The 14,816-nt window shown below is 38.2% G+C and overlaps 1 protein-coding gene across 7 annotated transcripts in view; it reads right to left on the bottom strand.

The window, feature by feature from the left end:
- Nucleotides 1-14,816, bottom strand: part of LOC126354837 (cyclin-dependent kinase 12) — a 165,016-nt gene that overhangs the window by 28,179 nt on the left and 122,021 nt on the right. Inside the window, exon 14 of one of the 7 annotated variants that reach the window (XM_050004808.1) lies at nt 687-1,268. The exons of 5 other annotated variants lie outside the window; for them this stretch is intronic. In XM_050004808.1, the coding sequence (XP_049860765.1) occupies nt 1,171-1,268 (98 nt within the window). In that variant the 3' untranslated portion in view covers nt 687-1,170. Of the gene's footprint in view, nt 1-686; nt 1,269-14,816 lie in introns of those variants that run through there. One more of the 7 variants, XM_050004810.1, reaches the window with a different exon arrangement.

Raw genomic sequence — 14,816 nt, 5'->3', positions numbered from 1 at the left:
CCTGCTTCAATGGGTATTGTTTCTCATCAAAATTTCTATTTTAGAGACAGGGTTCTTCATCAAACAAGCAACAGAGATGGAAAACAATGGAGGTTACTGGTTGTCTGCACATGGCATCCATTTTTGTCGCTTTTACTTCTTGAATTTTTTTCTCCTTGTTGAATATTAGGCAGTCTTGTCGCCAGAGTGGGTGACAGAGCAGTTGATTTGCATGGCTGGAGGTGGGCAGCCAGAGGCACGTTAATAGACAGCCATTCCATATTTTCTACACATTACTTTTTTTTTACAAATCTTTGATATAGGACTAAAATAATGGCATTTGTAACACCATATAGGTTTTTGGATGTAAAGCATAAATTACAAAGAGACACTAAATTGTGACACTAGATTCGAGAAACTAGCAATGCAAAACTAGTTTTGTATGTGGCTGTCTACACATTAGTGTACCCTTTAGTTTTCACTTTTTGTGAATACCAAAGCACCACTCTCAGCTACGAGATGAATATTTTGGCAGCTAAATTAAAGAGACGGCATGTTGAGTGCTAGCAACCTCGTTGAAAGGTCAGAAGACTGCAGCAATTTCAACCATCTATGAATGGCATCAAAACATTTCACGTATTTTCTTACATAGATCAACAAGTAAAAGGAAAGAAGATAGTGTAATTTAAAAAGCGGAACACATATAAACATTTTCAACTTCCAAGTTTTTATTTACTTTTCACTTTAATAGGATACAGAACAAAAATATAATGTAATAGATGCAACATAAAGTGCTTGCAGTTCTTACAAAACAGTTTCACAGTACACCACCATTATCATATGTTACTGTAACATGTCTGCCACCTTTTCAGCATGAAAGTCATCCAGGCCAGAAGCTCCATTTCTCCCTCTTACTGGCATGAAAGCTTTTTGCTTTGCACAGATAATATTTTGTATTTCTACCATTAGTTCCACATTGTATTAAAGGACAGATTCCCCATTTGCACAGCAACACTCTTAGTGGAGCTGGCTACTTTGTATGTTTCCTCAGGCCTGCTCTAAGAGCATCTACTGATTTTCCAAATGCAAAAAGTAATCTTTATTTTCATATATTGCTTCCTCTTTGGAAGAGATCTTTGTGACATTAAAGATGATCTGCTGCTGGACAGCACAAGTCCAGCTTCAGTGCCTTCACCTACAGTTCTCACTGTGGGTGATTTTTGTAAATTTACTGCATCCTCCAAACCATGCCAGTTTGTTTCTCAACAAGTAGGATTCACTCCTACATCCTGGAAGGAAAAGAATTTGGTTGTCATAAATTAAGCTGAAGCATACTGCATGAGATCTAAGTAGCATTATTATGAACCACAGAACTGTGATATGAAATCTGCTTTTCCTTACAGATATCTCAAACTGAGAAGAATTTTAATTAAGGGCTTCAACATCCAGTTATACTTTTCAAGTTTCATAATAGTTGCTGGGAAACACGTTGTGATGAAAGTCTCCATCAGAAACTGTTTCAGAATTCCACAGCTACAAGGGCACATTTAACATTGTTCCCCTTGCTGTATCAGACAATAATTACTGCACCTTGTATGTTAAAATAGGTGAAGCTTTTAAGGCTTTCTGGAGGTAGCATTTATGCAGCAGTGCTCTAAAATCAGCTGCACAGTCCAAAACATACAATGCTACTTGGTGTTGACACATTTCCTTTAACTCCTTATTTCAAGGAGCCTTCCTCAAAGCATGGTCCACTGACTTACAAGCATATCATGTGAAAAATTAACTCATAGTTTTGATTTCTACAGTGTGCTTGCATAAAAAGCCAGTACCATTTCAGCCATACATAAATGACATAAAACGGTAGAGCTACATTTGTGATTCATTGTGATTCATAACTGCTGGCGCAAAACATCTCCACTGTGGCACGTACAGCCACAGTTAATATATGAAGAAGATGACTACAGTAAAGACCACAAGTTGGGCACAAGGAGGAGCATAAACCCAGAGGGACTGACTATGTGGAGCTGCAATCTGGCAGGATTGATTATTTGAAACAGGCCATATTAAGAAGAGAATGTTTTGCTAACTATTTTCTTGAAGGCAGGTCAATGCTATGGCGGCATTTAAAAAATTAATAGACATTAATTTATCTCAGAAAATCAAATAAAATAATATTAAATACGGAGTTCAGCTTACCAAAGTTGTATAGCTTTTCCTTCTGCAACAGTTTTGCTCACTACTAAATCCAATAAAGTAAACCATGTAAATTTTGGGACGTACACATCACCAGTCCCATGGCCAGATTTTTACCTTTTCTTAGTTGATTTGTGTATGTATTTTCTTTTAAATGCATTTCGCTCAATAGCTGTGACATCCATCAATTCTTCGACGTTCATATCATGAACAAAAATTACTCAAATATCACAGCATCTCATACTACATTCTTAAAATGATACTATTTATATCCCATCAGCACCTATTCATGTCATAAAGCTATCCTGAAAACACACACAACTTATAGTTTCATGGTAAAAAAGTTGGAATGTGCCAAAATTGATTAGCTTCATTAATAATTTTTGCCAACGTGCACCACACATTCACATTGCCCGGCAGCATAGCTTTGAAATTTAGTTTCACAACATCATATCTCTGCATAAATTAGGCATATTGATAAGACACAGGGAGCCTGTTGTGACATACTCAGGTCGTGACTGAGAATTAAAAGTTAAAAGGAGAACGATTGTCTTCTCCCACTCTTCATTATTTCTTCATGTCATTTCTCTCATGTTGACTATTCCCTCTGATGCCCATTCTTCTTTAATTTCCAAGGTACCCATTTCCATTATATCACACTATCCGAATATGCCCTTGCTAGAATTGAGAGAGTAGTGCATCTCAACTTCTAAATTTAATTCATCCTTCTTTTTCTAATTTTATTAGTACTTCCACCTGAATTGATTTATCAGTTTCAGCTATCAGAATAAAACCATGCTGCTTTCCTTTTAAAACCAGAAACACATTTTTGTCTTGTGAAATGAGCCCCATTACTAATTTTAGTCATCCTTTTCTGTGGTAGGTGCTTGATACTCTCTGTGCTTCAGCTGAAGCACTCTGATTGTGTATAATAGTTGTAAAATCTGTGGCCAAACTTGAACCCAGCTAATGAACACTGAGCTCCCTGACGTACAAACTACTTGGCACAAACTAGGATGCATGTATGGCTTACTGAAAGCTATGAATGCAGTGAGCTTCCCCCCCCCCCCCCCCCCCCCTCCCACACCCCCTTGTGTGTTCAAACTTACACACAGTAAAGTGAGACACTGCTACTTGATTCTTTCATAAGTATATATTGGTTTAAAATTTGTGATAAGTTGGAACTATGAACCTGATGGAAACATGAACATATACATCTTCCATTCTGGGAGTTTTCACTCTCAAAATATATCTGAGAATGTCTCATTGAACTTTATCAACACTTGGGTTGCTAACTCTATTCAGTGTTTCAGAAGCACTTAATACGCAAAGACACCAACAGGATCACACTAAAAGTATTGAGAATCACTGAACTCTGGTACTCTTCCATGCTTTTGATCAAGACTGGCAAGAGTGTCACCTTTTGTCAAAATTTTCAACAACCTGACATCATTAAAAGCCCTATTTATTTGCTATCAGCTATAGACTTGAAATGGAAGCTTCAATATCAATATTTAAACTCTGCAAACCACTGTTAACTGTAAATGGTGCATCCCAACCTTACCTGTTACTAGCACTTCTTCCCATTCCATTAGTGTGCAGAATGAGGGAAGATTGTTTGCTTCAACACCTCGGTACACACTACAATTAATCATATCTTCTCTCTACTACCCCCCATGGAAGTGATACGTAGATGGTTGCAGTGTATTGCTTGATTATTCATTTAAAATTGGTTCTTAAAACTGTGTAAGTAGGCTTTCACGAGATAGTTTGCATCTGTCTTCAAGCTTCTGGACATTCAGCTTATCCAGCATCTTCATGACACTATTTCATAAAAACAAACAAACCTATGATCATTTGTGCTGCATCTCTCTGTATAAGTTTAATATCTGCCATTAGTCCTATTTAGGGATGAACTGTACATCCAACAACTATCTAGTATCTGTCATATCCAGGCTAAATTTACTATCTGGCCAGATACGGTGGTAGGTGAATATCCAGTGAATACTGGATTTACAATAAATTATGAAAATTTTGCAAAGTTGACTTTATTTAATTCACATGTAAGATTCATCATGTGTAAGCTGTCGCCAACACACTGGTCAGCAAAGATGTAGTGCAGAGATCAATAGTACGCACTGGATCAAGTGCCCCTATCACGAGAGAGGCCAGAGACACACTGACAAGCAACAGACCGCCAAACCCCTTTTGACAGCACTAATTAGGCCACCACCACTGACCAGAGGACCTCAATTAACTCACTCTTCCACTTGGCACCTGTCAGTATAGTTGCAGAGCCCATCACAGGCTACAACAGTACTTTGTTTGCTTTTTTATATAATGTACTTGCATAATCCGTGAATTCCCTGCCCCCTACCTACATCCCCTGCTCCCATGTCTCAGCTGCAGACGGCCAGTGTGATGGATCTAACCAACAAATTGCTACCCTACTGACAACAGTATAACTACTGGCTGCTCAAGCTTCATCTGCCACATAACCACAACTGACCAACCGACCAGCCCAACAGATGCCACCGACTGGTACACCACCATTCCAGCAATTTAAGAAATCAGCAGAAGAATGGCTCAAATACCTGACTCAGTTCCAAGCACATTGTCAAGTTCATTGTGTTTAGGATACTGTAAAGTTACAGTACTTCCTTCCAACGAACTCAGCTACAAGCAAGTAATCGCTGCAGTAACTAAATATTGTGACGAGCAAGTCCAAGTAGCTGCAGCTAGATATCAGTTCTCCCATTTGCAGAAAAAGCCAGTACAGACATACTGACCATGGCACATTGAATTAAAAGGCATGACCAGGAAGTGTAAATTCAAGTGTAGTTGCAGCAACTTTTACAGTGATTTAATTATATGGGATGCAATAACATTGAATGTCCCTCATAGTAGAATACAGGAACAGATCTTCAAGTACTCTGATCTATCACTTCTCCAAGTATTGCGAATCTTAGAGCAATATGATACAAGTGCCATATCAGCTGGTAAGTTTGACCAGGTCTCGATTTGTCAGGTTGAGTTGCATCTTGTTCACAACCGCACCAAGTAGCCACAACAACAAGCATGTATGTAGCCGTGCAGACAGCCACATAGACATGTAAAGAAGCTTGTGAATTTAGTGAAGTCTTGCTCTAGATGTTTTGCTTGCCATAAAAGAGAGGATTGCCCATTACATAATGCATCGTGTTAATGTGGGAAAAAAAGGCCATGTCCAGACAATTTGTTTGCAACAGCACCAAAATGTCAATTTTGCCTGCTCCCAGAAAAAACAAGATCATGCACATGCAGTGAATACTTTGTTTTCAAAACCTACAACAGATTCTGACAAAATTAAAATTAAGGTTGTGCCTCCTTCTCACCCTAGTGTTCTAACAAACTGTTTGTCTCACTAAGAATTGCTGACCGTCATGTGAAGTTTCAGTTAGACACAGGTGCCTCAGTAACTTTGCTTAATTGTGCCACATATGAACAGTTAGATTCATCATGCCTTTCTAAATCTAGCAAGTGCCTCACTGCTTACAACAGACAGGAAATCCCAGTGCTTGGATGGTGCAGTTTGCCTGCCACTTACAAATCTCACGCTAGGTCAGTGAACTTTCTAGTGTTGAAATCAAGAGACAGTGAGAACATGTTCCATTCAGATGCCTTTGATTTGTTTGGACTTCGCATCCAAGACAATGTACTTTCAGTATCTGATTTTATATAAAAAGGCAATGCAGCTAGCTTGATCAAAGAATTTCCTGGACTATATTTAGAAGGAATGGGAAAAGCCACTAACTTTGTAATGCATATTACATTGAAAGACATTGCACAGCCCAAGTTTTTCCTGGTTCACCCCAATACCATTGCATTAAGCGGCAAAGTACCCAGTGAATTGAAACAATTGCAGATAATGATGTAATTGCTCCTATTCAAGCTTTATAATGGGCAAGTGTCTTGTTTTGTTGCCTAAGCCTTCTGATTGCATTCACATTTGTGTTGAATTCAAGTCTGCAGTCAACCCACAAAAAGTGGTTGACACTTATACATTACCTCGCCCTGAGGAACTCATGGACAGGCTTGGTGCAGGATGCTATTTTTCTAAGACCGATTTGTGTGATGCCTACATGCAAATTCCATTGGGTGAAGAATCACAGGAAGTGTTTGTCATAAATACACACTTAGGACTGTTTAAGTATTTGCATTTGCCCTCTGGTAGTGCCTCTGCACCTGCCATTTTTCAATGGGCTTGTAAAAGCTGACTGCAAAAGTGCCATTTTGTTCAAACTACCTCATCATTATTGTCGTCTCTGATTGTGCACCAGAAGAACACATTGCCAATTTGCATACTATTTTTTGAGCGTTGTCAGAAGCAGGACCCTAGTACCGTCTAGGAAAGTATGACTTTTTTCAAACTGAACTACATGTGATAAACAGTCAGAGAGTGCACCCCTCCCAATCTCATTTTCTTGCAATCTGTGACCTGCTTGTTCCTCACAATGTGTCTGAACTGAAGTCAGTACTAGGCAAGGTGACATACTACATTCGGTTCAGAACCAAATGTCTCACAGATCACAGCTCCACTGCATTGCTTGCATCACAAAAATGTACCTTTTGTGTGTGTCAAAAATGCCCTGCCCAGCAACAGATTTTTAGTGCATTTAGTTTAGCAAGTCAATGCTTCTTCCTACGGAATCAGTGCTGTGCTTTCACACAGAATTGATGTACAGGAGAGATAGATTGCTTTTGCCTCAAAGTTGTTAATTCAAACTCGGCACTGTGAAAAAGAATTTCTCACTACTATGTATGGTGTGAGAAAATTCCATCACTATTTGTATGGTCGCAAGTTCTTATTAGTGACAGATCACAAGCCTTTCCAGTCGTTGTTTCACCCACCAAAGTCGGTTCCTACATGCACTGTTCCAAAATCGCAATGTTGTGCTTTCTTGCTTTCACAGCATCTTGAGACACCCTCTCGCGCCTTTGATTGGCCCATACTTTGATTTTGATGCATCTACCGCATCTTGTTGCCAAATTGATGCACAGGACTCTGAATTGCTGGAATCTTTTCCCTTGCACAACAGAAAAATTGCACAGGCCATGGAAGCAGACCCAGATCTCAAGATTGTGTTTCATTACATTCACACATCTTGGCCTCCTCATTGAACAGTATTGAGAACTCCATAGTGTGCCAATATTTTGCACACTGGCATAATCTTTCAGTACAACAAGGTGTGAGTCTAGTTCAAAATAATGGTGGAAAATCGCGTGTCCTTATTCCCAAAGCGTTGCAAAAGGATGTATTGGGATTGCTCCATCGTGGACATTAGAGAATTGAGCACACTAAACAGTTAGTGCACCAGCACTGTACTTGGCAGGGCATGGATGCCCATATTGAACAGATGATGTCACAGTGTCACGCATGCATGAAAAACCAGTCCGCTCCACCACAGACATTTGCAGCTTGGCCTAAGACTCAATCGTTATAGCAATGAGTGCACATTGACTTTGCAGAACCATTTTGGAACACTCATTGGCTCATAGTGGTAGACTCTTTCAGCCAAGTTCCCATTTGCAGTGCCTATGGCTGCTACTACATCACCTAGCATAATTCAAATGTCCTCCATATTTTGGGTAGAAGGTTTCCTGTAAGTACTTGTGTCAGACAATGACCACAGTTCACTTCATGTGGCATTGAATAGTTTTGTGAATGATATGGCATTCACCATCTAACAAGTGCTCCGTTTCACTCACAGTCCAACAGAGAAGCAGAACGCATTGTGCACACTTTTAAACAACAAACGGCCAAGCTTCGCATCACCCACACATGGGAACAGGTGCTGCAACTCTTTCTCACCTCCTATTGCTCCCACCCAAAAGACGTACCATCACTGGTGGAACTTCTGCATGGCTGCCACCATTGGACACTTCTACACTTGCTACACCTACCCTGCATGGCCGCCACCATCGGACACTTCTACACTTGCTACACCTACCTCAGCATCTTGTGATGCCAATGTTCCACAAGTATCGTTTTGCTTCATGCGATCTTGTTCTTTTCAGGGTTTATGGAAACCATGGGCGCTGGGAAAGAGGCGTGATCCAGGAACGCATTGACTCTTTTATGTATTTGATTGCAGGTGCCGATGGTGTGCAGTGCCGCCACCAGAACCAAATTCTTGCGTGTCATTTTCCCCATGATTCTGCTGCTTTTCTTTCGTCAGATTTATGGCCTCACAGGACTGCACTGCCTTCGCAGCCACCCGCCGGCGCCACCAGGGCATCCTAGAGGACAATACGCCCACACCCCTACCATCCCTGCTCACTGACCCATTGGATGTAGATCCACCGTCGCCATCATCACCCCCAGACAAGCCCACAGGCCTACCCTGGTAGCAGTTTTCCAAAGGGTTTACCTGTTGTCTCGGGATGGTCAGAAGTTTGCCATCCTCCACAGCCACAGCCACAGCCACAGCTCCCAGCTCATCTCTATGTCCACCCCCCCCCCCCCCCCCACTTGTTGTCGTTCACATCCTTTCTACACAAAAATGGTGCAGTATTTCAGCGAGGAATGTGCCGGCGTAAGCTGTTGCCAGCACACTGGTCAGCAAAGATGTAGTGCGAAGATCAGTAGCAGGCATTGGATCAAGCATTTGTCAGCTGAGCAGAGGGCCTCAATCAACTCACTCTTCCTCTTGGTGTCTGTCAATATAGTCACAGAGCACACCACAGGCTATGACAGTACATAGCAACCAGATTAGTGATTATAGTGGGACTAGCAGTGAAACTAAAATTTGTAATAACAAGATTACCTATACTGTCTGCAAGAGGATTATTACTGATGAGTGTGTACCACAACATGGACTCTATTCAAGTTAAGTAGCAGCTTCATATAAATAAAAATAAATAAAGAACCATATTAATCCATGTGAGCATTGGTGTTATAGACAGAGGATACCGGCCACCCATAACAACATCCTCTCCCTAGCTACATTGTGGAACAAGACTCTACAAGATACTTTAAACACAAATAAAACCACACTATCTTCTAATCAAAACACAATTTATTATTCACTTTAACAAAAAATAAATTAGTACTCATAATGAACTAAGGGCAATTTTGGTGAATGAACACCAATTTCTCTGCCATTAAGATGTAATAAGCGATTTTGCTTGTTTTCATAAACAAGATTAACTTCAGAGAAAAGTCTTTTGCTTCGTACAGGACTGCAAGGTGCTGAAAGATAAATTTCAACAAACTTTGTCCAATTTAGGTAATCCATTGCATTAGCAGACAATCAAATACAAGGGTTGTGATTGTGGCTGATCTGAACTGTCTTCAGATGATAGTCAACCTTGTTTGTAGTCGGGTTTGTTTCTTGACCATCACACTGATTACTTTCATTTGCCACCTCAATAAACCAGTCCCAAACATGTCATGAGCTTTGCAAGTCACATTTATTCAGTCTCACCTCTATGCTTCTTTTAGCAGGCGTTGGAGGTGTACTGCTATTGGTGAAAGATTCTTCATAGAATTTCAATAGAATCTTCTGTTGGGCTCTTTTGGCTGCAAGAATCCCAAATAGTCTGTCTTTAATCTTGAGTCTAGAAATATTGCAATCAATTTTCACTTAATAGACTGAAATAACATTTTAATTCACCTTTCAACAATGCTCTCAGGTATGGTAAGTGACGGGTTCTTCACGTCGTCTCAATCTTATCTACATATTTATTTAATGCCGCAACATATGGTATTACTTTAGATACTTAGGAGGGGTCAGAACTTATTTTGTAACTTCTTCAAAGGTTTCAAAAGCTAAATGCAATGCTTCATCAAGCACTGCTGGAGACATCAAATTAGTATGTGTACCATAGTAAGCTACATACAGAGGGAAAGTACATTTTTGTTCCAGCACACACTCCACCATAAAAAGGTTGAATTCCGTAATGAGCTGATGTCTTGAAACAATTGATGCTCCAGTAAATTTAGCTCCTTTTGAACAACCAACAATTTTTCTTTACCTAAGCTCGAACAACTCAAGTGCATTATAAAATGTCTGCCAGTAGTGACTATTCCTGCTACTTCACACTGGATATTAAATGATTCAGATACAACCTTCTGAAGCAAATGGATGAAACAGTAGAATCTTACTCAGCCATCCTAACACCTTTCACTGTGTTAGTGCCATTGTCATGAATGAGTTAATATATTTTGGCTGCGGTCAATATCACAGTGATCTGCAAGTGTATTAAGCACCCTTGTTAGATATTATTCTGTATGACAACCTAGAAAAGGCTTCACTGCAAGACTTCTGTGTTAAAGCTGGAATTCAGGAGAAACCAATGAGCAGTGAAACTCAAGAAACTGGAATTGTTATGCAAACAGGTCCCCATATCAGAAGTTACAGAAAACATCAGAGCATTTGAAATGATTCTTTTGATTTTTTCATAAATTGTGTTGTAGACGTCAGGAACATTTTCTTAAGAAATGAATGTATGACTTGGATTTTCATAGTGGGGTAAAATTTGTTTTACAAGTCTTGTGAATCTTGTCCTTTCTGTTATATATAATTGCTCATTGTTGGTGCAATAATTTCTGCTATTAAATAACAATATTCATTGGATTTTGCATCATTTACATCCTAAAGCAATTTCCTTTCAAACAATTCTGATGCAGTCAATTACTTTTCTGTTGATTCTGAACACGAATTTGTACCATGGATGGATAAAGATGGTGTAGGCACAGAAGTGGCTGTGCCTTATTCATTTCTTGCAATTTATCTGGATGTTTCATTTTCAAATAATTTTTCATAGCCAAAGTACCTCTTAGAAAAAAAAATTGTTTTTTGGGGTTTTTGGTAGGTTATATATTTTCTATTAGTTTAAATGGTTTTTTATGATTAGGTTTCACAAAAACATCAGCACATCCCCAACAAGTTTATTTAAAATAAGTGTTCAATAAATAGAACCTACTTAATCATATTAATTATCATATCTGTGAATAAACACCTTTTTTATCAATGTATTCAAACAGTTCAAAACAAAAGAATAAAAGACAAGCTAAAGCTTTGGTACATACCTGCTTTTTTTCCATCTTCACCACAATAATTTTGAACTCAGCTCAAAAAAAAAATTAAAAAACTGATTATTGTTGCTGTCTGTTTCAAAATATTCCCAAATGACATTTTTCATCATTTATCTTGTAACTAAGAATTTATTTTCAGTAGTAACCTCATATAACACCAAATGAAAGTGATCACAGTTTGCAACAAATCAGTCAAGTCAGTTACTCATTGTCATTCGCTCACTTCAGTCATGAACAACGATGGCTGAATTTACTTGAATTTGCACATTTGTCACTACTTGACCTCCTTGGACTCTGCACAATTGTCACTACTTGACCTCCTTGGCCTCACTCAAACCTACATGCTATGTGGCAACATTCAGTCGAATAACTGGCCAGTGGACAACTGGTTTATAGATTGGCCGAACAGCCAATATCTGACAAACCAGTTACCTGTTTCATCCCTAGTCCCTTTTGGTCCAGGTTAAACAATCTCCTTTGTTGATGGTTTGCATTTCCATAGCATTCTGTCACTGAATAGAAGTCTGTCACATATAAGTGAGCCTATATGATCACTTTATTTCATGTCCCTACAAATTATTACACCAGGTCCTTATATGAGTTGACCAATTCGAATGAGACTCGTTGATATTCAAGTCATAGAGTACTACTTTTTTGTTTTGGTTCATGAACTGCACTATTTTACCTTTCTGAGGTAGAAATGATGTAAAGTCTTTTACAGATTGACTTCCATGTTATATCAAGGGTACTTAAGCATCACCCAGCCCATTACTAAAAAACTGTAGACACATCCGTGGTAAGGTCTCAGAATTTACCTCACTTATTAATGTTAATGATGGCCAAGTAGTACTGGAAGCAGAAATAGGGATGAAAACAGAAGTAAAATCTTAAGTTCTGAGTGACGTACATACTGTAATGATAGGCTAAGACTGGTTTTTGCAGTATATTTATTGCCCTAAAGAAATTTGCCACATTTAATGAGGTTATTACTCATTACTGACATAATCACAGTAACATTAACAACAAAAGAGGATCAAACACAGTAATCTGTCACTTTCATTGTTATCCGCCTTTAAAAAAGAAGTAATCACGGAAACTTGAAAAACAGTGTATGTAACTTTCTTAACCATGCTTTGCTAATATAAAGAAATTTCATCTTACCAGCCATAGACTGAAAAGGGGCAAAACTAGAATGTTTAGCAGGGGAAATATCTGAAGATTAACTTGAATAGTTTGTAAAATAATTTTAAGTTAATGTTTCTAATTGCATAAAGTCCTGGATTCTCTGATTCAGTTAACGTTACCTGACTAAGCCAGTTACAGCATCAGTTACTGTGAGTGTTGAGAATTTTAAGAGAGGTAATTGGTTTCAAAGGACAAGATTGTACCATGACTCTCCTTTCGAATGTCATACAGTTAATGGCCTTATGACAGCTGTATCTCAAGTAGTACTAAGTTTAACAAATTACTTGGTACCTTTCTTGATATATTTAATGAAACTTTTACACTTAAAACCAAATGTAACAAAATGACTAGGAAGATTAAATGGATAACTCAGGGCATATAAATTTCTAGTGCCAGAAAGAGGCAACTACATAATGAACTAAAATATAACAAAAACAGACATTTTGCTGTGGACGTGAAACATTATAAATCAATATTCAAAAAACTTGTAAAGGCAGCAAAACAAATGGCAAACAATAAGTTTATTTTACAACATAGTAGTAAGACAAAGGCAGTGTGGTCTGTTGTCAAATCAGAGTTAGGTGTTAAAGTCAGTAGTAATGAAATAATTAAGATTAAAGTAGATGATAATGTTGTTGTAAACCCAGCTCAAATGTCAGAGTGTTTAATTGAATTCTCCATAAATGTAGCAAAGTCAGAAGTTGATGTAGCAGGATATCAGAGTAAAGTAAATCCCTTTGGACTCGACCAAGAAGCTGAGTATCTCACAGATTTTAAAAAAGTCACAATAAAGGATGTGAAAAATGTTATATTGTCATTAAAAAATAAAAATTCTGCTGGGTGGGATGAGACACCAAGTAAAGTGATTAAAGCAGTATATGACATAATAGCACCCCCACTAGCTAAAATAATCAACCAATCTTTTGAACAGGGGTGCTTTCCTGATGTGTTAAAATAAGCCGAAGTGAGACCTCTGTTCAAGAAAGGGTCAAGGAAGATATGGGAAACTATCGCCCTGTTTCTATTCTCCCAATCCTGTCAAAAGTGTTATAGAAAGTAGCTGCAAATCAGATCAAAAATTTTATCGTAAAAAATGATATTATTGTAAGTAACCAATTTGGATTCCAACAAGGAAAAAACACACTGGGTGCAGTAAATAACTTTATTGAGAAGATATGCAAATCATTGGATCAGAGGAGTAAAGTCACAGGTATCTTCTGCGATCTTTCAAAAGCATTTGACTAGGTGAACCATGACTTGCTTATCTACAAATTAAACAAATATGGGATTAAGGACAAAGCTCTGAAATAGCTCACATCATACTTGCACAACAGAAAGCAAAGGGTAAGTGTCACATCAAATTATTATTCTAAATGGAGTAAAGTATCACCAGGTGAGTCTCAAGGCTCCATTTTGGGGCCAATCCTATCCCTATTCTATGTAACTGACTTGCCCATAAATATAAATTCCCCATCAGTTCTGTTTGCAGATGACACTTCTGTTTTAATTGAAGATGATGCAGAAAAAATCAGTGCTCCATTGTGAGCACAATGGGTACTCTAGAAAACTGGTTCCAGTTAAATGGCTTGAAATTGAACATTGCAAAAACCAATATGGTACATTTCAAAAACAAAAAATTTTAAATGTGTGGATCTTAAAATACATCATCACAATCATCCTTTGGAAAAAGTTAACACAGTCAAATTCCTAGGACTAAATGTGGACAACAACTTAAACTGGAGTACACATATTGAGTTCCTATCAAATAAACTAAGCAGCTTTGCATTTGCAATGCAAATACTAGCAAACTCTACTGACATGAGTGCATGATAAATAGCATATCAATAGTTATTTTGAATCTGTCATTAGGTATGGTATCATTTTCTGCGGAAATTCAAGTAGTGTATCTCGAATACTGAAACTGCTAAAGAAAATTATAAGATACATGTGTAGTGCACAACAAACAGAATCTTGTCACCCATTATTTTGGAAACCGCAAATCCTAACAGTTCCCTCCATATACATTTATGAAAGTATAATCTTTGTACACAGCAGACAAAAATTATTTGAGGAAAATCATTTTAACCACACATACAACACAAGAAATAAAAATAATTTTATGTTACTCACACACCATTTGAAATTATATGCACAAACTCCACAGTATATGGGGATGACAATATATAACAAGCTAATGGGCAAAAATATATTTAATATGAAGCCAGAGAGTCTAAAAATAAGGCTACAGCAGATCCTGTGGGAGAAATGCTACTATTCAGTAGAAGAATTCATAGAGGATGACATGATAATTTGAGCAAGTGAGTAGTGAAGGCTGAAGCCCTATTCTCCACCAGTCTATCCCCTTCCCTGCTTCCAC

This window comes from Schistocerca gregaria, chromosome 3, assembly GCF_023897955.1.
Source record: "Schistocerca gregaria isolate iqSchGreg1 chromosome 3, iqSchGreg1.2, whole genome shotgun sequence".
In the NCBI taxonomy this organism is placed as follows: Eukaryota; Metazoa; Arthropoda; class Insecta; order Orthoptera; family Acrididae; genus Schistocerca; species Schistocerca gregaria.
The sequence above is the reverse complement of the archived record's forward strand: the minus strand, read 5'-3'. Positions and strand labels throughout refer to the sequence as shown.